Below are 27907 nucleotides of genomic sequence, written 5' to 3' on the forward strand. Positions count from 1 at the left end.
AACTCTGCCGTTGCAGCACCAAAACAGCCATCAACAATTCAGACACAAGTTAAGTGTGGCTGTGCTCCAATATAACTTTATTTATGGTCATTGGAAGCCAAATTTCATAGAATTATCATGTGTTATGAAATACTATTCTTCTTCTGATTTTCCCCCCAACCATTTAAAACTGTAAAACCATTCTCAGCTCACAAGCCACACAAAAACAGGCAGTGGGCTAGATTTGGCCTGCAGGTCATAGTTGCAGACCCCTGCTCTAGAGAACTAGTTAGGAAAGATAGTTTTCACTATTGCATGAGTATTTCATTTGTTTTATCATTTAAAGTTAATAGTCCATTTTAGTAACTAATTCATCCTCAAACGCTTGGTACCTCTGTTTCTCTAATCCTTCTATGATTTATTTTGTTGGGCTTTGTTTTTGTTTTGTTTTGTTCTGGTTCTGCTTTTATATTTTATTCTCTCATATATGTTTTAACTTTGTATATCATATCACTATCTTTTAAGACAAACTCTTTTAAGAGAAAGAAAACATAAATCCTATTTTTTTTAAATAACCTATTATAAATGGGCAAATTTGACCTTCTTTGGGGGCCTGTTCCTATTTACTTGATTTTATTAGGCTGAACTTGATATTACAATGGCTACTCTGAGAGAAAAGCAAGCATTACTAAAAAAAGTGGAAGATCAAATACAGGCCTTACAACATGAATACAACAAAAGCGTGAATGAGAAAGAAAGTCTGGGTAAGTAACTCATAAAATTTATGCTGGTCAGGAAATGCCTGATCTTCAAAAGGAAAAAGAGTTTTCCGGCAGTCAGGTCTCAACCTCCATCCAGTATGTAGGGCATATTTGCATTAGATGGATGGCCTTAACCGTCTAGTATAACATTAGTATATTGTACATATTCAACTCCTATATCTGAATAAGGCTTTGGGGGGGAATGTTACATTATAACACAGAGCAGCACATGAATTTGATCCAGAAAATAAATACCACATGGGCAGAAAGAGAGCACTATCTTCAGCCAGAGTAAAGGAGTATCAAAAAGGAACTCTCAGCATGGAAGAGGCAAACTTGGACCTGGCTCTGAAATGGGTACTAGTGCTGAGTTGGTGCGAGGTTTCCCAGAGATGTATTGACGTCATTAGCTAAGTAATGCTCATTCCGCTATAAGCAGAAGCAGATGAATAAATTTCTTATACTGTAGGCAAATATTGAATAACATAACCCGGTTTTCTTTAAATTTTCTAGCAAAGACGATGGCCCTGACCAAAGCACGTCTGGTACGTGCTGGAAAGCTGACGGCTGCATTAGGAGACGAGCAAATCCGATGGGAAGAAAGCATCCAGAAATTCAGCGAGGAGATATCAAACATCATCGGGAATGTGTTCATAGCAGCAGCTTGTGTGGCCTATTATGGGGCCTTCACAGCCCAGTACAGGCAATCGGTGGGTAAACGTGCTTTCTGTGAGGAGGGGTGAGAAGCAGCTGAAACTGAGGGAGACGGGGTGTGTGTGTGTCATTTTTCCAAGTTTAGAGGGAGGTTCTCCATGAACCTTAGGTATTCATTCCACTGCCCCCAAGTCACTGATGGTTACCCCTAGGCTTTCCTTAACACAATCCCCCTTTTCCTCTCCCGCCTTAGAAAGTTACTCATCACTTGCTTACACAGGAACCTGAGGAAGAAAAAGAGACAGGGAGTCTTCCCGACTCAGGATCGAACCGGGATGAAGTGTTCTGAATTGGTGAGGGCCTGCTACAAAGGGCTCAACGATGGGAAAGAGCAGGAAACTGAATTATTTGGATATATTTGCAAACCACTTTTATGAAATGCCTTCGTAAAAATGTTTATCCCTGTCCTTGAGTTATAAAACCTGGTTGGTATAGGACTCATATAGATTCTATAGGAGCTCAGGGATCACCTGATGCCAAGCGGGCAGTGGGGCCAGGGGTGTTCTTGGGGGACAGACAGTTCCCTAGTGTGCATGACTGTGCCACCCGTTGAAGGAGGTGACATGCTAACACCCCTCTGCCCCATTTACTAATTGCCAGTAGCCCCCTTGGTCATTGTGGTAACTCCCAACTTCTCCACGTGCTGCCAGACTCTCCCACCTACACCCGAGGGTGAAGACTACTGTGACAACCCCTTTCTTTTCTACACGAGAAAACTGAGGTCCAGACAGGGCGTGGGACATGCCCAAAGCCACAGCTGGTTAACGGCGTAGTTCTATCCCCCCAGATCTCTTATTAGGCCACTTCTTGTGTCCTGTGCCCTGATGCCAGGATGCCTGTGGAGTCTGGTAGTGATCTCGGGTGGCCTCGGCCTGCAGCGGCTTGAAGCAGGGTTTCCGTTCCCGGCCAGCGATTGAGGTCGGGTCGCGGTGGTGAGAGCACTGAATCCTTGCCCCTAGACCAGTGGCCAGTGACAAGGCCCTGGCCCTATGGCTTTGCAGAAAAAGAATTCCCAGAAAGTAGTGAGACAAGTAATTTATTAGGAGGAAAAAAGAGTACAGTACATGTGGATAGACACATGGGCAGGCTCAGAGAGAGTCACGCCCTCGTGGCAGTTTGAATCACTTTTATGGGGCATTTCTTCCGGGTTTCCTTTGGCCAATCATTTTGAGTTGCCTGGTTCAAAATATGTATTTGGTATAGCTCAGGATTTCCCATGTGTGCGTCCGCATCTCTTAGCCAAGATGAATTCTACCAAAGAGGCCTATGGGTAAGTGAGCATTAGTTGACCTCACTCCCCTTTTGACCTCCAAGGAGCCTTTCTGAGCATGTGTAGTCGGGGAGGTCTCCTGACTTCAAGAATGAGGAATATGTATCTCCTATCTGGGCAGGGCCCAGCCTCCTCTCTCAATTGTCCTGTCATTCCCATCTGAGAATATCGGTCCACAGGAACAAACTCAAACCGTTTGCCCCTGGGGACCCGTCTCTCTCCTGCCTAAGTAGGACTTGTTGTGTGTATCTTCATTTACTGAGTATTCCTGACTCTATACAAGCTTTTCTCCTTCTACAGCTTATAGAGTGTTGGATCCAGGACTGTCAGTCTCTAGAGATCCCAATCAATCCTGCCTTCAGTCTCATTAACACTCTTGGTGAGCCCTACGAAATACGGCAGTGGAACACAGATGGGCTGCCCCGTGACCTGATATCAACGGAAAATGGCATTCTGGTCACTCAAGGGAGACGGTGGCCTTTGATGATTGATCCCCAAGATCAGGTGTGTAACCAGCGCTTCAGAGAAAGAGCAGCCTATTAACTCTGCTTAATATTGCACTATTACAAATTCTAAAAGTGGACTTTAACGTACTTGTAAGAATCTCGGAGATTCAGACCTAGAAAGAAGTTGAGATGTCTTCTGGTCCACGTCCCTCATTTTGTGGAGGCATAAAGTAAAAAGGGAGGAGTCCAAGTGCTCTAAACACTTGATTTTTTTAAAATATTTTTATTGAAGTGTAGTTGATTTACAGTTCTGTGGTAATTTCTGCTGTACAGCAAAGTGATTCAGTTATCCATATATGTGTGTGTGTGTGTGTGTGTGTGTGTATACACACATATATATACATTCTTTTTCATATTCATTTCCATTATGGTTTATCACAGGATATTGAATATAGTTCCTTGTGCTATACAGTAGGACCTTGTTGTTTATCTGTTCTATATATAATAGTTTGCATCTGCTAATCCCAAACTCCCAGTCCTTCCTTCCCCCACCTCTCCTCCCCCTTGGCAACCACAAGTCTGTTTCTGTTTCACAGATAAGTTCATTTGTGTCATATTTTATATTCCACATATAAGTGATATCATGTGGTATTTGTCTTTCTCTTTCTGACTTACTTCACTTAGTATGATAATCTCTAGGTCCATACATGTTGCTTCAAATGGCATTATTTTGTTCTTTTTTGTGGCTGAATAATATTCCATCATATATATGTACCACATCTTCTTTATCCATTCATCTGTCGATGGACATTTATGCTGTTTCCATGCCTTGGCTATTGTGAGAAGTGCTGCCATGGACGTAGGGGTCTGCATACTTGATATTGATTGCGTTTGTTTAGGGGGTTGACTATTTGTTTTCTGTGGGAGCAGAAATTCATTCCTGTCCTTGTTCTTTGTTCCTAAGTGGTCTAAGGAGTGAGAATGAAGTTAAGGTGTGATGAATTTTAGGTCAAGCCTGCCTGGAATTTACAGAATCCCATTATCTGAACTTAAGTCCATGGATCAGTTGTTCTACATGGGGTTTAGAAAAAGGAATCCATTTGAAAGCAAGGGAGACAAGCTTGAACACCTTAAGCGTGAGCTTTTTTCCTAGATGTGTCTTTTCTTCATTTGCCCCAAATTTGAACAAAAGCAAGAATCCCAAACATTAGATTTAAAAGGTATTTTTATTTGCAATGGGAGTGGTATATTTTTATCTTTTTCTTATCTTTCAAACTTGTTTCTAGATTGAACAAAATTTCTAAACTTTAAAAACTTCCACTTTTTTCAAACTCGAAAGTAAACATCCTGCTTTGTGCTTTCTCATACAGGCAAACCGTTGGATAAGAAACAAAGAAAGCAAAAATGATTTAAAGGTCATTAAACTCACGGATAGTAATTTCTTACGCACACTTGAAAATTCAATCCGACTTGGTTTACCCGTCTTACTGGAAGAGGTTTGCTTTTTACTTTTCTTTTCTTACTTTCCAGCCTTCAGATCACATCTGGAATCCTATACAGGCCATGTCTGCCTCACACTAAAGACCCCAGTCAGCGCACTTTTCTAGCTGGTCAAACCAATTGCTTTTCTCCTTAAACAATACACTCTCGAATGGGGAGCAGTCTGTGATTGATCGAATATTTGGAAGCTATTCCTTTGGTGTTAAGTGGGTTAGGCTCTGTTTTCTAACACTGCTGATTCTCAGGCCTCGTGTGGATCTTGATCGTTAGCGGCCCCGAAAACTCAAAGCCGCAGTGTCATCAGGGAGTATCTCCTCGCACACCTGTGATGTAAAGCCAGTAAAACACCCCAAAGGGCATAAACATTATTTTCCACTTAGACATAAAGTCAGAATTAGATTAAGTGGTATGATATAAACTTTTATTTTTAAAAAATTGATGTTTGTTGAGTCTACATGTTTTATTTCCTCAGAATCACTCCAAGAGTGATGTTTTTGAAACAGTTCATTCATTCAACACACATTGTTTGAGAATCAATGGCAAACAATACAGATGTGGTTCTTGCCCTTAGTAGTTTACGATCTAGTTGGGGACAGAGATAATAACCTGATAAAAGAGAGAGGAAATGAGACAGAAAGGGAGGAAGAGAACTTGCAGTAGGGGCTTTGAAGGGACAAGCCCAGTGCTGACATAGCCAATAAGGGGTTGGGGGGAGCTAAAGTAGATGCATGGCTACAGGTGTTATAACATTTAAGCTGTGACCTACGTGATGAGCTCGCCATGGGAGGAGCTCAGAGAGATGGGCTTTCCAGGCAAAGGGGACAGCATTTACAATGGCCTTGGGCACAAAAGAAACTGGGTAATAATTATGGTTTATTTCCCTAATTTCCCATTCTATTTTATGAGAAGGATGAGTAATTGAACACTGTGAGCTGAGCCTCAGTGTAACCGTGTCTAGAAGGATCTCTGCTGCAACAGAATGGCGAGAAGCCCAAAAAAGACTGCGGACCTGGGGCAGCTTAGCTGCAGCCCTGGCACGGTGCCTGGAATAATCAGTAATATTAGCAACAGCTACCACTCACTGAGTGGTCGCTGCATGCCAGACTCTGTTGTTGGTATTTAATGTATATTAACTCTTTAATTCACACTGCAACCTTACAAGGTGGTTACTACTATTATCCCATTTTACTGATGAGGAAACTGAGGCACAGAAAGGTTACGTATACCATCGGAGCAGCCTTGACCATCTAGAAAATCCACAACAAGTTACCATGCTCCCAGCTCAAGCTACAAAAAGCACAGGAAGCTTCCATGTGTGGCTCGTGGCCTTGACCAAAATGGGCAAAGTTCTGTAATGGGTCCCAGGCCCCCATTCAAACCCTGAAGTTACAGGAGAGAGTGAGGTCTCCAAAAATCCTTGGCCCAGTTTTGTTAGCCCCAAACTAGTTTCTTTCTTTTTTTTTTTTTTTTAATGTGGACCATTTATTTATTTGGCTGCATCGGGTCTTAGTTGCAGCACCCAGGATCTTCATCGTGGTGCTCAGGCTTTTCTCTAGTTGTGGCGCACGGGCTCTAGAGTACGCAGGCTTAGTTGCCCCACAGTATGTGGGGTCTTAGTTCCCTGACCAGGGATCGAACCCGCATCCCCTGCATTGGAAGGTGGATTCTAAGCCGCTGTGCCACCAGGAAAGTCCCCTAACTGGATTCTTAAACCCCAGTTTACGTCGTGACACAGGAGGTCCTGAGGGAATTTCTTTTCTCATGGCAATGGACAAAAGACTTTCTGTGACGTTCTACCCCTGGAGAGCAGAGCCTCTTAGCTGTAGCTGCATGCTCTTGGGAGTGAGGAATGGGGCCCTCGTTAGAGCGGGGCCAGGAAGAGGACACTCTGACGGGGCCTTTCCTGCTTTCCGTGACTTGGTGTCATTCGGATTGTACACCTAGCTGCTTTCTACATTTGTGGGGTGGTATTTTCAGACTTTGTCTCCACCCAATCATGGGTGTGAAATCGAGTTAATTGACCTCAATCAGCATTTTTTAATGAAATAGAATAGACTTTTGCTTGTTTGTTTTTAATTCACCTGTATTTGTAACAACTTGTAAAGCAGAATGTGACTTAAGCACTACATTTCATACAGGTCTTTTGTCTCCTTAGGTAGATTTATTCCTAGATATTTTATTCTTTTTGTTGCAATGGTAAATGGGAGTATTTTCTTAATTTCACTTTCAGATTTTTCACCATTAGTGTATAGGAATGCAAGAGGTTTCTGTGCGTTAATTTTGTATTCTGCTACTCTACCAGATTCATTGATTAGCTCTAGTAGTTTTCTGGTAGCATCTTTAGGATTCTCTATGTATAGTATCATGTCATCTGCAAACAGTGACAGCTTTACTTCTTCTTTTCCGATTTGGATTCCTTTTATTTCTTTTTCTTCTCTGATTGCTGTGGCTAAAACTTCCAAAACTATGTTGAATAAGAGTGCCGAGAGTGGGCAACCTTGTCTTGTTCCTGATCTTAGTGGAAATGGTTTCAGTTTTTCACCATTGAGAAGCATGTTGGCTGTGGGTTTGTCATATATGGCCTTTATTATGTTGAGGTAAGTTCCCTCTATGCCTACTTTCTGCAGGGTTTTTATCATAAATGGGCGTTGAATTCTCTGCATCTATTGAGATGATCATATGGTTTTTCTCCTTCAATTTGTTAATATGGTGTATCACGTTGATTGATTTGCGTATATTGAAGAATCCTTGGATTCCTGGGATAAACCCCATTTGATCATGGTGTATGATCCTTTTAATGTGCTGTTGGATTCTGTTTGCTAGTATTTTGTTGAGGATTTTTGCATCTATGTTCATCAGTGATATTGGCCTGTAGTTTTCTTTCTTTGTGACATCTTTGTCTGGTTTTGGTATCAAGGTGATGGTGGTCTCATAGAATGAGTTTGGGAGTATACCTCCCTCTGCTATATTTTGGAAGAGTTACTGGGCATATACCCTGAGAAAACCATAATTCAAAAAGAGTCATGTACCACAATGTTCATTGAAGCTCTATTTACAATAGCCAGGACATGGAAGCAACCTAAGTGTCCATCAACAGATGAATGGATAAAGAAGATGTGGCACATATATACAATGGAATATTACTCAGCCATAAAAAGAAACGAAACTGAGTTATTTGTAGTGAGGTGGATGGACCTAGAGTCTGTCATACGGAGTGAAGGAAGTCAGAAAGAGAAAAACAAATACCGTATGCTAACACATATACATGGAATCTAAAAAAAAAAAAATGGTAATGAAGAACCTAGGGGCAAGAGGGGAATAAAGACGCAGACTTACTAGAGAATGGACTTGAGGATGTGGGGAGAGGGAAGGGTAAGCTGGGACAAAGTGAGAGAGTGGCATGGACATATATACACTACCAAACGTAAATTAGATAGCTAGTGGGAAGCAGCCGCATAGCACAGGGAGATCAGCCCGGTGCTTTATGACCACCTAGAGGGGTGGGATAGGGAGGGTCGGAGGGAGGGAGACGCAAGAGGGAAGAGATATGGGGGTATATGTATATGTAAAACTGATTCACTTTGTTATAAAGCAGAAACTAAGACACCGTTGTAAAGCAATTATACTCCAATAAAGATGTTCAAATAAAGCACTCCCTTTCCACTCACAAAACTTGCTCTGAGTCACTTTTCAAACGGCTTTACAACATGCCTAGGTAGGCTTATAATTTTCCTACTCTAAACATTACTTTTCTTTGGAAAACAAGCCCTATGGATAGCTACTCCCATCAAGTTGGTTCAGTCGAACATACTAAGTTCTAGAGGCCTGGCACATGCAGTCCATAAATACAGGGGATGGAAGGTTTAAAAAGTAGATCCCAGAAGATGAAAGTTGCTTTAACAAGTATTTTTCTTGTAAACATCAAGGTATATACTTCAGAACACTTCAGTGATAAAAGATTTTGTCTACTAAAGAATCTGCTTGATAGCTAAACACTTCAGACCACGAAGTTAACATAGGTTGCATACACTTTACAATAAACGCTACTTCGGTCTGTTAAAATAAGCCAACGTGAAACTAGAAAAGAAAAACTAGCTCTGTTTTAGTGCCTGAAGTATCACAGTATCTCACTTAGTAGAAAGAAATCTTATCTTCCCCTTAAGTAGTTGTCGTGCCATACAGATTTTTAAATGTTAACAAACATAAAGAAATACTTGAAAGCATATTATCAGAGGAAATGGAGACAGAGTGTTGAACATGTAGCCAAGTAATCCTCAGGTAGAGCTTAGTCTACTTCTTCCACACGGGATGTGTCGTAGAATAGACTTTAAAAAGCACAAAATTATATCGTGGATAGTAAGGGAAACCTTATCTCATAAACTTTTGTTTTAAGAATTTGCATGCTTGGGTACCATATCACAATATGAAATAGATTTGTTAACTATTGATTACATCAAATTTTGACAGAGCCCCCCTCACATACATGCTGTACAAAGATGTTTGTCATGGGGTCTGTGGGCAATGTGTGCGTGCCCAGCTTCTTACCAAAAATCAGATTTGCTCTGGGGGGAAAAAAAATTGCTGTCATGTAGAATAAAGATCCACAGACTTCTATAAAGAGCCAGATATTTTAGGTTTTTCAGGTCACATACAGTCTCTGTACAAATATTCTTCTTTGTTTTATTTAGTTTGGGGGCTTTGTTTGTTTGTTTTACAACCTTTTAAAAAGGTAAAAAACATTCTTAGCTCAAGAGCTATACAAAAACAGGCCCCAGAGGACCAGATAGGCCTGCAAGCTGGAGACTGCAGCTCCTGACTTAGAAAAACCATGAAGGTGAACAGAGCTTCCTTTGTCTGGGGTCTGTTCAAGGACCACCCTGTGGGCTCTTCTTTCTTAGCTGCTTTCTCTTGGGGCCGAATCATGTGTAAGTTTAGTCCAAATAAATATATGTCCTTCCTATGCTCTTATCTCTTTAGAGTATCAATCCCTGGAAAATGTACACTGTTAGAGGTAGTGAGAGGAGTTTAAGAAATATCCATAAGATCACAGAAAAATTGCCCATTCAGAGTAAAGTCTGAGGCCTAAGAACTTTGGAAAACTTGCTGCCATCCATTTAATGACTTGTTTTTTTATATTTTTGTTTTGATGTTTAAGCTTAGAGAGATCCTGGATCCAGCTCTGGAACCCGTCCTTTTGAAACAGACTTTCATCAGTGGTGGACGAGTGCTCATTCGCCTTGGAGACTCGGACATTGATTACGATAAAAACTTCAGGTTCTATATGACGACCAAATTGCCAAACCCTCACTACCTGCCTGAGGTACGAGCTGCCGGCCTGAGAGGGTTTTAATGGTGTGATAGGTCTCCCACCTCTTCCCCTCTGCCACACCCTTCCTCCCCCCATCCTCCACTCGCTTCTCTTCTGAGTCCTGACCCTGATTCCAGTCGCCCTTCTGCTCACCTTCTGGTTGGAACTCAAATCCCTCCCCGCTTGGCCCCCAGGCCCCGCCCTGTCTCACTGCCCTGTGCTCCTTTTCGGCCCCTGCCTTGTTCTCCCAGGTCGCCAGCCGCTCCTCGGGACACGGGACACCACTCCCTTCTAATCATTCTTCTCTCTCCTCAGAACGATGCCATTTGTCCCCTCTTATTGTGGCTGAGAAATGAATCAGAGCCTAAGAGAGCCTCTGGGGGAGGGGGTACCCGTCAGTGTCTAAGTGTGCAGGTGCCCAGCAGACAGCCTGCTTAAGGACTCCGGTGACCGGCAACATTGCAGTATCATGATTCTAACATCCAGTGTCTGTACTTAGAGTTCTGGGGAAGGGGCATATTGTCCCTTCCCCTTCCTCATGCTCTCAGACTATTTGAAGGGAGCTGTGTGAAGCCCACGTCCATACACAGGTCTCTGAACCACGGTAAGATCCAGAAGAAGCCCTACTCTTGTGCTGCAGAGCCCAAGGCAGTTGTAACAGAAATGAAGAGAGCTGGGACCCCTTTCTCCCTTCCCGCAGGGGGCGCAGAGGGGCAGCTCTACCCCAGCAAAGCCTGCTGCAGACTCTGGTCCAGGCACAGCCACTCACTCTGTGGGGTCTTCCCTGCCCCACGGGCCTCCCCTTCTCTAATGGGGCCCAAGCAGTGAGGGAAGGGACTTCAATCAGAACTTCAGTCCTCCATCCTCCACTAAAAATCATCTTGGGATACAGCATTCCAAAGAGTATCATTTCATTTTAGTTACTGAATTCCTCATAGCTGTCTGTCTTCCCTAGATGTGTTCTGGTTGAATGAAATTGACACATTTCTTGCATAAAATGAGGGAAATGCTACTGATATTAAAAGCCTAGGTCAGGGTTTTCCTTGTCGACCTCAAGCAGTTTAATTACACAGCTGCTGCCAGAGCTCATATCCCAAGTTCCCTTTTAGAGTTGAGAAAAGTGACCCATGTCCTGACTCACAGCCTTTGGTTTCTCACTTTATTTAACTTTTGAGAGGGAACATCACACACCTCCCCAATACCAGCTCTGTGACTGCAGGTAAATTATTCCATTTCTTGGATCCTTGAGTCAATCAACTATAAAGTGGAGACAAAGGCCACTTCAAGGATTTGTTTATGAAGATTAAATAAGAATTATGTGTGTAGATAAAAAACAAGGTCCTACTGTATAGCACAGGGAACTATATTCAATATCCTGTGATAAACCATAATGGAAAAGAATATTTAAAAAGTATGTATATGTATAACTGAATCACTTTGCTGTACAGCAGAAACTAACACAACATTGTAAATCAACTATACCTCAATAAAATAAAATAAAAATTTTAAAGAATAATGTGTATACGGACTTCCCTGGCGGTCCAGTGGTTAAGAATCTGCCTTCCAATGCAGGGGATGCAGGTTCAATCCCTGGTTGGGGAACTAAGATCCCACATGCCGCGGGGCAACTAAGCCTACACCGCAACTACTGAGCCTGTGCACTCTGGGGCCCACGCACCACAACGAAAGATTCCGCATGCTGCGACAAATATCCCACATGCCACAACTAAGAGCCAACACAGCCAAATAAATAAATAATTTAAGAAAAGAATAGTGTATATAAAATATATGACATTCAAACACTCTTATTATATTTGTGATTTTTGCTGTTGACTTATTCAATAACATCAGAATATTATAGTAACATTTTTTCATAAAAAGTATGAGACAAAGTATGTAAAGCTCTATGTATTATTAATAAGATCATCTTTTTAACAAAGACAAACTAAGTGAAAGTCGCTATAACTAAGTGATTTTTATTAGCATATGTAGTCCTCACAAATACCCTATGCATTGTTCCTATTTTCCCAACTTTTAAGGATCAGGACCTGAAGCTCAGAATGGACTGGCTTGTCCCACGTCCTACATACACTGAAGGGTACAGCTAGCATTTGATCCCTGCTTCTTTCTAACCCTTCACTGGCTCACCTTTCCTTAAAACATCATTCTCTAATGGTGGCTTGAGATGGTTTGAGAAATGGTTTGAGAAACAAGATTATCAATCATGGTAGCAGGGAAAATCACATTATAATTTTGTGAGACTAGGATTTTATTGCTTGCTGTGTGTGGGGGTAGCGAGTTCACCATTAGACCCAGGATACAACCAGCTGGGTAATAATGAGCCCTATTCTAATAAAGAAAGCAGTTCCTACTTTATTAGTCTGAACTGATTACTCTATGCTTCTCTTCTAGGTGTGCATCAAAGTTACCATCATCAATTTCACCGTAACCAAATCAGGTCTGGAGGATCAATTGTTAAGGTAAAAGAAAGGGGATGGGGGGGCAAAGGTTTCCTAATGTTTTGTTTAGAAATTTTGACTAAGAAAAAGATTAGCTCGCAAATAGAGGATGGGAGCAAATGATGAAAGAACAAGTGAGGGGAGACGTAAGTTCGCATGTTTAAATGGGAGAGGCTAGAGGTAAAGCACCTTGTTTAGGTGTGACCAAGAATCACTTCACGGAGGTGATGGAATTTCAGAGTCTCCCATGTCGGGTTGGAAAGAACGTTCCAGGCACCATTTCAGCTTGGCACAAGCAACCGTTAGAGACAGAAATTGAATGACTAGAAGACATCAAGCACTGAGCAGGTTTTCCTAAGAGAAGATGAGAAGAAGCCATGGGAGCTGTGGGGTGCAGTTCTCTGAAATACAAGGTAAATAATCAGAACTTATACATAGTGCTTTGAGTAGCCACTGGGACACCCAGCAAAAGAGGGCCTTGTGCATTAGGATGTGGCTGGTAGCATTAGTATTCAGCTAAGTAGTATTCAGGATAAGAACAATGAGAAATAGGAAAAGAAAAATAGAAGAAACTTCAGGGCCCTGACAAAGACCTAATTTAGGTCTCATCACTTTGGCATCAGTGATGTCGTGCGGCTTGAGAAGCCTGAGTTGGAAGAACAAAGGATTAAGCTCATTGTGAGGATCAATGCTGACAAAACCCAGCTGAAAGCTATCGAAGAGAAAATCCTGAAAATGCTCTTCACATCTGAGGGAAATATTCTGGACAATGAAGAACTTATTGACACACTCCAGGACTCAAAGGCAAGTAAAATATTTTTATTATTTATAGAAAGTGTGTTAATTTGGGCTTCCCAGATGGCGCAGTGGTTGAGAATCTGCCTGCCAACGCAGGGGACACTGGTTCGAGCCCTGGTCCAGGAAGATCCCACGTGCCGCGGGAGCAGTTAAGCCCGTGCACCACAACTACTGAGCCTGCGCTCTAGAGCCTGCGAGCCACAACTACTGAAGCTTACGCGCCTAGAGCCCGTGCTCTGTAATGAGAAGCCACCGCAACGAGAAGCCTGTGCACCACAACAGAGTAGCCCCTGCTCACCGCAGCTAGAGTATAATTGCTTTACAATATTGTGTCAGTTTCTGTTGTATAACAAAGTAAATCAGCTATACGTACACATATGTCCCCATATCCCCTCCCTTCTGCATCTCCCTCCCACCCTCCCTATCCCACCCCTCTAGGTGGTCACAAAGCATGGAGGTGATCTCCCTGTGCTAACCTGCAGAGTCTTTTAAAGCAAGAGCGGTAGCCGCCCCTGAGATGCCGGGGCAGACACAGTAAAGGGCCTGGCTAGCAGGCCCCTCACCAACCGAAGGAAAGGTAGATAAAATGTAACAACCGCTCTTCTTGTCTGCATTTTTCAAACAAGGCATGTCACATAAAGAACTGGGACAAGATATAAGTTGAAAGAAATGACACAATTACATACACATATTAATGTCACCCCACTTCAGGAAGCTTCCCTGGGTCTTCCCAGCTGGAATGAAGGGCTTCCTTCTTGGAACACCTGACTCCTTATCTGCACCTCTAATACAGCACTTGTCACTGTTTACCTTATGTCATAGCTATCCAATTACATGTCTTTTCTCTTCTGTTAGGTTGTTAAGTTCCCTGCAGCAAGAATCTATTTTACAAATTGTATGAGTTCTTGGCTTTCCCCTTTGCCAGCTCAGAAACCCATTTTCCTGGGTCTGCTAAGTTGTTACCACCCTTCTGTCTGCTATTTCCTCTTCCGTTCCTCCCATTTTTGTGGATTTGCAGTGTTTTTTAAAAATCCCTTCACTATAACTCTGTCATGGTTTCAGTAAGGAGTAAAGGTACATGTATTCTGACTGCCATCTTTATCTGTCAACTAGTTTCTGTTTGCAAGGATTTACCTTGAAGAGGTCCTTTCTGTAGAGTAGAGACAGGACTGATTGCTCCTGGGCTGCATTTCCTGCCACTTCCTGCCTGTAGTTCATAGTCCCCTAAATTCCCAGAGGCCTCATTTAAAACTAGGTCTATCTTCCCTCACCACTGTGGAAGCCTCAAGTCTCTAGGACATAATGTCTATAAGTAGTTACTAAACTCAACTGAGGTGTATAGTCTTCTAGTATTCTCTGGCCAAAAGAAGAAAATGGCTCGCTTTGCTTTCTCTTTAGCCCTGGGTTCTGCATTATCAGGGCCTGTGCTCACCAGGGAATAAAGCATTGTTTGTGGGTAGATCTCCATAATTCAACTGCTCCCATGTCAACCTCCCTTTTTCTACTCAGGTGTAAAGACTTTAGTTGAGTCCAGTATTGAGACTGGTGTTTCTCACTCAATTCTACCCTTTCTTGCCTCCTCAGGTTCCTAAGGGGTCAACATGGGGAGAATGTGAACCTTTGATTCCGGGGCAAGCTTCTGCACCAAGTCCCTCCCCCCACCATAGTGGGCTGGGGAGGACAGTCTAGACTTAGCCACTAACCACGTGCGGCTGTTGAGCCCTTGAAACGTGACTAGTCTGCACTGAGATGTGTTGTTAAATACACACCAGATGTCCAAGACTTAATCCCCACAAATGCAAAAGTATCTCAATAAATTTTTATGTTGATTATATATTGATATATATCAAGATAGATTGGATTATATTGGGTTAAATATATTGTAAAAATTCATTTTACTTGTTTCTTTTACTTTAAGTTAGAAAAGTTAGAATTGTATTTGTGGCTCACATTATATTTCCAGTGGGCAGTGTGGCTCTAGACAGGAACCCGATGATCCCCTTCAATAGTGCAAATACTGACCAGCGAGCCCATAGTGATTGTTCACAGTCCATGCCCTAGACTCTGTGACTTCTTTGAGACACAGGATCTCCCAACCTAGGGATGTCCACACCTGAAGAAGATGAGGGGGAGGGGGAGAACAAGGACAGACAGCCATAGGGAAAGACAGAGAGACTGAGGGAGACAGAGAAAGGTACCTTGGAAAGCCCACTGGCCAGAAGGCTCCCCAGAACCACAAACCCAAAAGACAGAAAACCAAAAGAACAGCAACACACCTTGTAAACGTCTCCAACTTACTTACATTTTACAACGCTTCACAAACGACAGCTTCTACCCCTGAGTTTCCCTGTCTACACCTGAGATGCCAGGAAAAGAGAGAGAACGTTAGACTTGCTTGTTATTCGAGAGTGGGATGTGGTACCACTTCCTTCCAGCCTCTCTCCACCTGCCTCTTGTGGGCAGTTTCATGGGTGTCCCTTCTCCCTTCATACCTCCTTTTATTATGGGAGCCCAGAATCATTTGAGGACAAGGAAACTGGGGAGCAACTGGGTGTTAGAGTTTCCATGTCAGAAGTTATCCAGGCTCCAGGCTCTGAGAAGTTCTGCTCCACTTCTTCCTGGGCTCCTTGTGTTGCCTATTTCCATTTGCCCATCCCTAACTCTGCCTGGAAAGGAGGTCAGCTTGGCCAGAAGAAGGTCATTGAGTCCTGAGACTCAGTCATCTGTCTGGGGGTCCCCTTATTATAATCACAAATTCATCATCTCCTTCTTTCCTTCCTAGACCTAACTGGATATGTTCCCAAAATCCCACCATTTTTTGGAAACAGATCCTTAAGAACTTGTTTTCTTGTGTTTATTCAGATCACTTCCGGTGCCATTAAAATCAGGCTGAAGGAAGCACAGTCCACTGAACAGATGATAAACGCTGCTCGTGAGAAGTATCGTCCAGTGGCCACTCAAGGCTCTGCTTTGTACTTTGTTATTGCGAGCCTCTCGGAAATAGATCCTATGTATCAGTACTCACTAAAATATTTTAAACAGGTAAGTGTGTTGTTGCTGTTGTTAGTGAAATTTATCACTGGCTTCTCTTTAAACCCTGTTGAGTTACTTCCTGCCTCAGGCAAATCATAAGTTTAGTTATTGGATAAAATCTTCCAAGAGTTTGAGTTCAGACTGTGGGTTAAGCACAGCCCTTAAAGACTCAGGGGCCCGGTATACACAGAAAAATCCACAGAGGATGAAAAGAAAGCTTCTTTGCACGTTTCATTTTTTCTCTTGGCTTCTCAACTAACAGCTTGCTTGTTTTCCTTCTTACCTGCTTTTCTTTTCTTTAAAGAGTCCCAACTCCATTCTATTTCTCTATACTTTCTCTCCAGTAATACAGCTTCCTTTCCACTGTTAGAGTTTTCTGTGTTGCATCCCAAGTCTCAGATAGCTCTGACCTTATGCAGATTGGTTTCTGTATCTTTTTTTTTTCCAGAACTTGTTATAAAACTGGCTCTCCTCCCAACCCCTGGGTTTTATTTACAGGGGTTTTACTTGCCTTGTCCCCTTTCCTGTGTTCCTTTCCTACTTTCACCATGTAACTGGGAGAATTCCTTTGTTTATTTATGGTTTCTCCACTTGGTCTCCTATTCACAGTTTAATTTTCTCTGATGTCCCGTGAGTAGGATATTTTCAACTCTCATCCTCTTTTTTAATTTTTTTTTCCATATCCCTTTTTTTTAGCATCTTTATTGAAGTATAATTGCTTTACAATGGTGTGTTAGTTTCTGCTTTATATCAAAGTGAATTAGCTATACGTATACATATATCCCCATATCTCCTCCCTCTTGTGTCTCCCTGCCACCCTCCTTATCCAATCCCTCTAGGTGGACACAAAGCACCAAGCTGATCTCCCTGTGCTATGTGGCTGCTTCCCACTAGCTATCTGTTTTACATTTGGTGGTGTATATATGTCCATGCCACTCTCTCACTTCGTCCCAGCTTACACTTGCCCCTCCCCATGTTCTCAAGTCCACTCTCTACATCTGCGTCTTTATTCCTGTCCTGCCCTTAGGTGCCTCAGAACCTTTTTATTTTATTTTATTTTACTTTTAGATTCTATATATATGGTATTTGTTTTTCTCTTTCTGACTTACTTCACTCTGTATGACAGACTCTAGGTCCATCTACCTCACTATAAATAACTTAATTTCGCTTCTTTTTATGGCTGAGTAATATTCCATTGTATATATGTGCCACATCTTCTTTATCCATTCATCTGTAGATGGACACTTAGGTTAATCCCATGTCCTGGCTATTGTAAATAGAGTGGCAGTGAACATTGTGGTACATGACTCTTTCTGAATTATGGTTTTTTCAAGGTATATGCCCAGTAGTGGGTCGTATGGTAGTTCTATTTTTAGTTTTTTAAGGAACCTCCGTACTGTTCTCCATAGTGACTGTATCAATTTACATTCCCACCAACAGTGCAGGAGGGTTCCCTTTTCTCCACACCCTCTCCAGGATTTATTGTTTCTAGATTTTTTGATGATGTCCATTCTGACTGGTGTGAGGTGACACCTCACTGTAGTTTTGATTTGCGTTTCTCTGATGATTAATGATGTTGAGCATTCTTTCATGTGTTTGTTGGCAACCTGTATATCTTCTTTGGAGAAATGTCTGTTTAGGTCTTCTGCACATTTTTGGATTGGGTTGTTTGTTTTTTTGATATTGAGCTGCATGAGCTGCTTGTAAATTTTGGAGATAAATCCTTTGTCTGTTGATTCATTTGCAAACATTTTCACCCATTCTGAGGGTTGTCTGATGTCTTGTTTATGGTTTCCTTTCCTGTGCAAAAGCTTTTAAGTTTCATAAGGTCCCATTTGTTTATTTTTGTTTTTATTTCCATTACTCTAGGAGGTGGGTCAAAAAGGATCTTCCTGTGGTTTATGTCATAGAGTGTTCTTCCTATGTTTTCCTGTGAGAGTTTTACAGTGTCTGACCTTACATTTAGGTCCTTAATCCATTTTGAGTTTATTTTTGTGTATGGTGTTATGGAATGTCTAATTTCATTCTTTTACATGTAGCTATCCAGTTTTCCCAGCACCACTTATTGAAGAGGCTGTCTTTTCTCCATTGTATATTCTTGCCTCCTTTATCAAAAATAAGGTGATATGTGTGTGGGTTTATCTCTGGGCTTTCTATCCTGTTCCATTGATCCATATTTCTGTTTTTGTGCCAGTACCATACTGTCTTGATTACTGTAACTTTGTAGTATAGTCTGAAGTCCAGGAGCCTGATTCCTCCAGCTCTATTTTTCTTTCTCAAGATTGCTTTGGCTATTTGGGGTCTTTTGTGTTTCCATACAAATTGTGAAATTTTTTGTTCTAGTTCTGTGAAAAATGCCAGTGGTAGTTTGATAGGGATTGCATTGAATCTGTACATTGATTTTGGTAGTATAGTCATTTTCACAATGTTGATTCTTACAATCCAAGAACATGGTATATCTCTCCATCTTTGGTATCATCTTGAATTTCTTTCCTCAGTGTCTTATAGTTTTCTGCATACAGGTCTTTTGTCTCCTTAGGTAGGTTTATTCCTAGGTATTTTATTCTTTTTGTTGCAATGGTAAATGGGAGTATTTCCTTAATTTCTCTTTCAGATATTTCATCATTAGTGTATAGGAATGCAAGTGATTTCTGTGCATTAATTTTGTATCCTGCTACTTTACCAAATGCATAGATTAGCTCTAGTAGTTTTCTGGTCGCATCTTTAGGATTCTCTATGTATAGTATCATGTCAACTGCAAACAGTGACAGCTTTATTTCTTCTTTTCTGGTTTGGATTTCTTTTATTTCTTTTTCTTCTCTGATTTCCATGGCTAAAACTTCCAAAACTGTGTTGAATCATAGTGGTGAGAGTGTACACCCTTGTCTTGTTCCTGATCTTAGAGGAAATAAGTTCAGTTTTTCACATTGAGAATGATGTTGGCTGTGGGTTTGTCACATATGGCCTTTATTATGTTGAGGTAAGTTCCCTCTATGCCTACTTTCTGCAGGGTTTTAATAATAAATTGGTGTTGAATTTTGTTGAAAGCTTCTTCTGCATCTATTGAGATGATCATATGGTTTTTCTCCTTCAATTTGTTAATATGGTGTATCACACTGATTGATTTGCATATATTGAAGAATCCTTGCATTCCTGGGATAAACCCCACTTGATCAAGGTGTATGACCCTTTTAGTGTGCTGTTGGATTCTGTTTGCTAGTATTTTGTTGAGGATTTTTACATCTATGTTTGTCAGTGATATTGGCCTGTAGTTTTCTTTCTTTGTTACATCTTCGTCTGGGTTTAGTATCAGGGTGATGGTGGCCTTGTAGAATGAGTTTGGGAGTGTTCCTTCCTCTGCTATATTTTGAAAGAGTTTGAGAAGGATAGGTGTTACCTTTTCTCTAAATGTTTGATAGAATTCACCTGTGAAGCCATCTGGTCCTGGGCTTTTGCTTGTTGGAAGATTTTTAACCACAATCTCAATTTCAGTGCTTGTGATTGGTTTGTTTATATTTTCTATTTCTTCCTGGTTCAGTCTTGGAAGGTTGTGCTTTTCTAAGAATTTGTCCATTTCTTCCAGGATGTCCATTTTATGGCATATAGTTGCTCGTAGTAATCTCTCATGATCCTTGGTATTTCTGCAGTGTCAGTTGTTACTTCTCCTTTTTCATTTCTAATTCTGTTGCTTTGAGTCGTCTCCCTTTTTTTCTTGATGATTCTGGTTAATGGTTTATCAAGTTTGCTTATGTTCTCAAAGAACCAGATTTTAACTTTATTGATCTTTGCTATTGTTTCCTTCATTTCTTTTTCATTTATTTCTGATCTGATCTTTATGGTTTCTTTGCTTCTGCTAACTTTTGGAGTTTTTTTGTTCCTCTTTCTCTAATTGCTTTAAGTGTAAGGTTAGGTTGTTTATTTGAGATGTTTCTTGTTTCTTGAACTAGGCTTGTATTGCTACAGACTTCCCTCTTAGAACTGCTTTTGCTGCATCCCATAGGTTTTAGGTCATCATGTTGCCATTGTCATTTGTTTCTAGGTATTTTTTGATTTCCTCTTTAATTTCTTCAGTGATCTCTTGGTTATTAAGTAGTGTATTATTTAGCTTCCATGTGTTTGTATTCTTTACAGATTTTTTCCTGTAATTGATATCTAGTCTTATAGCATTATGGTCAAACAAGGTACTCGATACGCTTTCAATTTTCTTAAATTTACCAAGGCTTGCTTTGTGACCCAAGATATGATCTATCCTGGAGGATGTTCCATGAGCACTTGAGAAGAAAGTGTATTCTGTTATTTTTGGATGGAATGTCCTATAAATATCAATTAAGTCCATCTTGTTCAATGTATCATTTAAAGCTTGTGTTTCCTTATTTATTTTCATTTTGGATGATCTGTCCATTGGTGAAAGTGGTGTGTTAAAGTCCCCTACTATGATTGTGTTACTGTCGATTTACCCTTTTATGGCTGTTAACATTTGCCTTATGTATTGAGGTGCTCCTATGTTGGGTGCATAAATATTTACAATTGTTATGTATTCTTCTTGGATCGATCCCTTGATCATTATGTAGTGTCCTTCTCTGTCTCTTGTAATAGTCTTTATTTTAAAGTCTATTTTTCCTGATATGAGAAGTGCTACTCCAGCTTTCTTTTGAGTTCCCTTTGCATGGAATATCTTTTTCCATTCCCTCACTTTCAGTCTGTATGTATGTGTCCCTAGATCTGAAGTGGGCCTCTTGTAGACAGCATATATACAGGTCTTGTTTTTGTATCCATTTAGCCATTCTATGTCTTTTGGTGGGAGCATTTAATCCATTTACATTTAAGGTAATTATCGATATGTATGTTCCTATTACCATTTTCTTAATTGTTCTGGGTTTGTTATTGTAGGTCTTTTCCTTCTCTTGTGTCTCCTGCCTAGAGAAGTTTCTTTAGCATTTGTTGTAAAACTGGTTTGGTGGTGCTGAATTGTCTTACCTTTTGCTTGTCTGTAAAAGTTTTAATTTCTCCATCAAATCTGAATGAGATCCTTGCTGGGTAGACTAGTCTTGGTTGTAGGTTTTTCCCTTTCATCATTTTAAATATGTCCTGCCACTCCCTTCTGACTTGCAGACTTTCTGCTGAAAGATCAGCTGTTAATAACCTTGTATGTTATTTGTTGTTTTTCCCTTGCTGTTTTAATATTTTTTCTTTGTATTTAATTTTTGATAGTTTGATTAATATGTGTCTTGGCATGTTTCTCCTTGGATTTATCCTGTATGGAACTCTCTGTGCTTTGTGGACTTGATTGACTATTTCTTTTCCCATATTAGGGAAGTTTTCAACTATAATTTCTTCAAATATTTTCTCAGTCCCTTTCTTTTTCTCTTCTTCTTCTGAGACCCCTATAATTCGAATGTTTCTTGTTTAATGTTGCCCCAAAGGTCTCTAAGACTGTCCTCAATTCTTTTCTTTCTTTTTTCTTTATTCTGCTCTGTGGTAGTTATTTCCACTATTTTATCTTCCAGGTCATTTATCTGTTCTTCTGCCTTAGTTATTCTGCTATTGATTCCTTCTAGAGGATTTTTCATTTAATCTATTGTGTTGTTCATCATTGTTTGTTTGCTCTTTAGTTCTTCTAGGTCCTTGTTAAACATTTCTTGTATTTTCTCCATTCTATTTCCAAGATTTTGGATCATCTTTACTATCATTACTCTGAATTCTTTTTTAGGTAGACTGCCTCTTTCCTCTTCATTTGTTTGGTCTGGTGGGTTTTTACCTCCCTCCTTCATCTGCTGTGTGTTTCCCTAAATTCTGATTTTGCTTAACTTACTGTGTTTGGGGGGGGTCTCCCTTTTGCAGGCAGCATGTTCGTAGTTCCTGTTGTTTATGGTGTCTGCCACCACTGGCTAATGTTGGTTCAGTGGGTTGGGTAGGCTTCCTGGTGGAGGGTATTGGTGCCTGTGTTCTGGTGGATGAGGCTCAATCTTGTTTTTTCTGCTAATGGGTGGGGTTGTGTTCCTGTCTTGCTAGTTATTTGGCATAGGGTTTCCTGCACTGTAGCTTGCTGGTCGTTGAGTGGAGCTGGGTCTCAGCCTTGAGATGGTGATTTCTGGAAGAACTTTCACCATTTGATATTATGTGGAACCGGGAGGTCTCTGGAGCACCAAGACCCTGTCAGCCACATGGCTCAGAAGAAATGGGAGACAAAAAGAAAGAAAGAAAAAAAAATAAAGTTATTAAAATTAAAAATAAAATTTTTTTAAATTATTAAAAAGAAAAAAGAAAAAGAATGAAAGAAGAGAGCAACCAAACCGAAAAACGAATCCACCAGTGATAACAGGCACTAAAAACTATACTAAAAAACAAAACGGACAGACAGAACCCTAGGACAAATGGTAAAAGCAAAGCTAAACAGGCAAAATCACACAAAGAAGCATACACATACACACTCACAAAAAGAGAAAAAGGAAATATATATATATATATAAATAGAAGAGAGCAACCAAATCAGTAAACAAACCTACCAATGATAATAAACTCTAAATACTAAACTAAAATAAACATAAACCCAGAAACAAAACCCCAAGTCTACAGTTGCTCCCAAATTCCACCACCTCAGTTTGGGATGATTCATTGTCTATTCAGGTATTCCAGAGATGCAGAGTACATCAAGTTGATTGTGGAGATTTAATCCGTGGCTCCTGAGGCTGCTAGGAGAGATCTCCCTTTCTCTTCTTTGTTCTCACAGCTCCTGGGGTTCAGCTTTGGATTTGGCCCTGCCTCTGCCTGTAGGTCGCCTGAGGGCATCTGTTCCCTGCCCAGACAGGATGGGGTTAAAGGAGCAGCTGACTAGGGGGCTCTGGCTCACTCAGGCTGGGGGGAGGGAGGGGTATGGGATGCGAGGCGAGCCTGTGGCGGCAGCAGCCGGCATGACGTTACAACAGCCCGAGCCATGCCATGTGTTCGCCTGGGGGAGTTGTCCCTGCATCATGGGGTGGCGGCCTGCACAGGCTCCCGGGAGGGTAGGTGTGGATAGTGACCTGTGCTTGCACACAGGCTTCTTGGTGGCTATAGCATCAGCCTTAGTGTTTCATGCCTGTCTCTGGGGTCCACACTGATAGCCGCAGCTTGCGCCCGTCTCTGGAGCTCATTTAGGCAGTGCTCCAAATCCCCTCTCCTTGCACACCCAGAAACAATGGTCTTTTGCCTCTTAGGCAGGTCCAGACTTTTTCCCGGACTCCCTCCTGGCTAGCTGTGGTGCACAAGCTCCCTTCAGGCTGTGATCACGCAGCCAACCCCAGTCCTCTCCCTGGGTTCTGAACTCTGAAGCCGGAGCCTCAGCTCCCAGCCCCCACCCATCCCAGTGAGCAGACAAGCCTCTCAGGCTGGTGAGTGCTGGTTGGCACTGATCCTCTGTGCAGGAATATTCTCCTCTTTTCCCTCCGCACCCCTGTTGCTGTGCTCTCCTCCGTGGCTCCGAATCTTCACCCCTGCACGCTCCCCGTCTCTGCCAGTGAAGGGACTTCCTAGAGTGTGGAAACTTTTCTTCCTTCACAGCTCCCTCCCCGAGGTGCAGGTCCCATCCCTATTCTTTTGTCTCTGTTTTTTCTTTTTTCTTTTGTCCTACCCAGGTACATGGGGAGTTTCTCACCTTTTGGGAAGTCTGAGGTCTTCTGCCAGCGTTCAATAGGTGTTCTGTAGGAGATGTTCCACATGCAGATGTATTTCTGATGTATTTGTGGGGAGGAAGGTGATCTCCACATCTTACTCCTCCACCATCTTGAAGGTCTCCCCACTCTCATCCTCTTTTAGGCAGCATTCTAGTATCTCCCAAAAGCAAATTTAGTGTCACAAAACTTTGGCAAGCAATGTCAGTTTACCCGAAGATTTCCAGGGGAGACAGAAAGTTTGCATCACTCATCACACAGCAAAATGTATCAAGCATCCACAGGGGTCCCCTCTGTTCACCTCTGGAGTTTCTCTCAGCCCATCCCCCACACGGCCTCTCTGGCTGTTTCCCATCTACCAGCTCCCATTCCCCTCTTGTATTCTTCCCTTTTATGTGCAGAGAGCAGTTTAGCTCACTCTGGCTTCTTTAATCATTATGTGCTCACACCCATAATACAATTCAAAGGTGTCTCCATACACACCACTCACAGTAGAAAACAGTAATAATTGTAAATAGATCCTCTTTCCCTGCCACACATCTTTACTTCCTGCTACATGCCCTTATACCTGTAGTCAGTGCTGGCTCTCACTCCGGAGGCCAGGCCAGCCCAGGCCTCATGTTTTTAAAACACTGCTCTGTCCTCTGGGGATCCAAAATGGATTTTCACAGACATTGCCCATCAAACACAGTTCAGGTTCCAAAGCCACATCCAACCTGTCCCTGTTCTGTCTCTAGAGCCACATTTCCCACTAGTCCTCTTCCAGCAGCCAAATGGATCCATTCACATTCCCTGGACTCCCCAGATGCTTCTGTGTTTATGACCCTCTCTGTTTAGAATGCCTTGCCTCCCAGATTAAGTGCCACCTTCTCATTAAGTGAAGCCTGTGGATAAGGCTGCAGTCTTCTGGGGCTGGATGTCCAAAATGGTCACTTATGTGGCTGGGATGTCAACTCCTACAGTCACCTCTCCATGTGGCTTGGGTGCTCACAACAGGGCTGCCCCAAGAGGGCAGCTCCCAAAAGCAAATGTTCTAAGAAGCCAAGGTGGAAGCTACAAGGCCTCTTCTGACCTAGCTTTGGATGTCAGGCAGCATCACTTGTGCTATAGTCTCTTGGTCAATGGAGTCACTAAACCTAGCCCAGATTCGAGAGGAGGGGATTTAGGCTCCACTTCTCCATGGAAGGAGTAGCAAACAATTTGCAGCAGTCTTTCTCCAACACATGTGAATGCCTCATGTGGAACTTCCACCACTCTGCCTGGGGCGGTGGGCTCTTCTCTCCTGCTGAAGTCTGACCTCCCAGAGGGCAGGAAGGAAGTCTCACCCAACCCTGCTTCCCCCCGTGGCGCTTAGCACCATATGACACATCATGAGTGTCTCATGAGTGAAGAGGCCGTTTGCATCCCTCCATTAGAAATGGCTGTTGAAATATTCAAACAATTTTTATTTACTAGATCAAGCTTGGTTTTTCCTCTAGATGTCTTGTTTGGTGGTCAGGGGGCCGGCAGCAATAGGAGCTGCAGGAGAGAACGGAAATGAAGAATTGAGAGAAATGAGAGGCATGTTGTGTAGACACACCTGGGCTCTCTTCCAACAAGAAGTGCATCTGCTGTGGCAGCCTTTAGAAGCCATTTCTACTCGGGTCACAGCTCAGTTCCTAAAGGCAGGGGTTGCCGTTCTCACGCCTCTTCCTTTAGTTGGTGGGTGTTAAAACAAGCAAGGTAAAGATTAGTAAATCCTTTAATTCTATCTAAATGACTTTGATCACACTTTTCTCATCCTGGGTGTTTTGGAATTCATGCTTTTCAAGGTTTTAAAATCTCCTTCAAGAATTAAAAATGAAGATGCCCTGAAAATATCTTGAGCCAACAGAAAAAGGGTTATAGGATGAATCATCGAAACACTGGAGTTTTGCTATTTGCAAGGGAAACTAGAAACCCAAAACACAATTGTAGGTGACAGCCCTGACCAGGACATCCTCTACCAAACCCATCCATAATTCCATTTCACACTGAAGTTATTTGGAGTGTGTCAAGATTCACCATGTTTTATTTTGGCACCGAACTTACCAGGTCTTCACTGGACTTTTAACTCTCTGCCTCTTGTCAGGTTCTTAAAGAAAACTCTTTGCTTCTAAGTGTATTAAAGCAAAAACTCCATTATTCTTTGTTGACCAAACTTTCCAGAGAATTAACAAGGCTTTCCCAGTTCTCTAGAATAAGTGAATGCTTCCTCCAAGCCCTTTTAATTTTAGGGAATGGAGGCCTATCTTCGGGTGAGGAGACAGACAGTCAGATCCTTTCCCCTTGTGCTCCACCCTGTTAGCAGAATGAGTTGGGGGTGGTACAAGGTGGCCTGCACAAGGACAGTGCAGCATTTTTAGGGGCTTGTGAAGCACGCTTCTTGACCTTGATCTGCCTTGGCCCTCAGTTGGTCTCCAGTGTCCAATCTGCTTCAATCTGTCTGATCTCTCCATGAGCAATGCATCTCGATCCCTCTCAAGGTGACCAATGAATTGGGCAGCCCTTCCTCACCTGGCACCTTTGCCCCTTGTGCTGTGGATCCTCAAGGCCGAAGCCATAAGGATGGTCCTCTCATCCCTCATGAGACCCCAGTCTCTGCTGCAAGATCCCCTTGGCCATGACTTGCAGGCAAGCCCCTGAGTTCAGGCTCTGCTCAGATTTGTCACACAGCTCAAGACCCTTGGGAATTTCTGGATATCCCCTCCCCCTGCCCTTGTGCTACTTGGAAGTGACAGGAAATGGGTGGGGCTACCTCTATCCCTCTCACCTGAGCCTTCCATGCCACCACCTCTGCTGCCTTCCTGATATCCTTGTAATGTGAGGCACCTTTTGCGGAGGAGGCCTGTTCCCAAAATTTCCAGGTGGGAAGCAGGGTGGACGTCTTCTTTAAAGCTGGTTCCTCTTAAATTTCAAAGAAAATTCTTACACGTTCTTCCCACACCCTAAGAATTATCTTAGGAAAATGCCAAGAAGAGGGCATGACCTTACCTAGTCCTTACACCTCTCATCCAAAGTGATTATCAAATGTGAGTTGAGGATATGAGAAACTCGTTTTGCCAGGTCACCTTTATTTTGCATTTTCTGTCCAAAGTCAACATTATGCCTTTTCAATAGTCAAGAATTTGGCACTGGTCCATTTCTGGAAAATGGGGAGAGAAAGAGGAGTGCACAAAATAAATATTACATATAAATGTGTCAATTTGGGATGAATTCTGGACTTTTTCATGGTACAGTATTCACCACCTGTGCTGCTATTTACTCACTGAATTTGGGGGAGTCAGGGTGAGGAGCAGGGATATTTTTTCCTCCATGAAGTTGAATTAAATCAGAGACACTGATAGAGTTCTCTTTCACAGTTGTTCAATACAACAATCGAAACCTCTATGAGGACAGATGATCTACAGCAGCGCATGGAAATTCTACTAGAACAGACTCTCCTAACGGCTTATGTCAATGTCTCGAGAGGACTTTTTGAACAACATAAACTCGTCTACAGCTTTATGCTCTGTGTTGAGATCATGCGTCAGCAAGGAAGCTTAACCGATGCTGAATGGAATTTCTTTCTCCGAGGTTCTGCAGGATTGGAAAAGGTATCTGTGTCAAGATTAGATTGTGAATGTTATTAGATAGAGCCCACAAGCACCTACCAATGCTCCACGTGGCTGAAGGTTATACATTCAGCTGTGTGGCCCACTAGGGGTCAGGGACCCAGACTATAACTTAGTTCTGTCTTTAGTCACTATATAATGTTGATAACATTTGACCTCTTTCTGCAGCAATGTCCTCACCTATAGAAAAGAGATGTTGGGAGTAACCAGTGAACTAGTAGATGGGGACATGTTTTGAAAAGTTGGCCATCTTACAAATGGGAAGATTTGAAATCCAATAAAAGTTGTAATTCACAGATCTGGCCACACTGTTTGTGAAACAATGACCCCCTCTTGCCTGAACCCATCTTTCATTATA

The 27907-nt window shown here is 42.1% G+C and overlaps 1 protein-coding gene across 1 annotated transcript in view; it reads left to right on the forward strand.

The window, feature by feature from the left end:
- Nucleotides 1–27907, forward strand: part of DNAH6 (dynein axonemal heavy chain 6) — a 283212-nt gene that overhangs the window by 189960 nt on the left and 65345 nt on the right. The window contains exons 53-61 of the mRNA XM_024743950.1: nucleotides 620–743; nucleotides 1254–1450; nucleotides 3025–3228; nucleotides 4541–4666; nucleotides 9826–9990; nucleotides 12391–12458; nucleotides 13061–13241; nucleotides 16098–16277; nucleotides 27298–27531. Coding sequence (XP_024599718.1) covers nucleotides 620–743; nucleotides 1254–1450; nucleotides 3025–3228; nucleotides 4541–4666; nucleotides 9826–9990; nucleotides 12391–12458; nucleotides 13061–13241; nucleotides 16098–16277; nucleotides 27298–27531 — 1479 coding nt within the window. The remainder of the gene's footprint in view (nucleotides 1–619; nucleotides 744–1253; nucleotides 1451–3024; nucleotides 3229–4540; nucleotides 4667–9825; nucleotides 9991–12390; nucleotides 12459–13060; nucleotides 13242–16097; nucleotides 16278–27297; nucleotides 27532–27907) is intronic.

The sequence above is a fragment of the Neophocaena asiaeorientalis genome, unplaced genomic scaffold (assembly GCF_003031525.2).
Source record: "Neophocaena asiaeorientalis asiaeorientalis breed wild unplaced genomic scaffold, Neophocaena_asiaeorientalis_V1.1 scaffold114, whole genome shotgun sequence".
NCBI classification, from domain to species: Eukaryota; Metazoa; Chordata; class Mammalia; order Artiodactyla; family Phocoenidae; genus Neophocaena; species Neophocaena asiaeorientalis.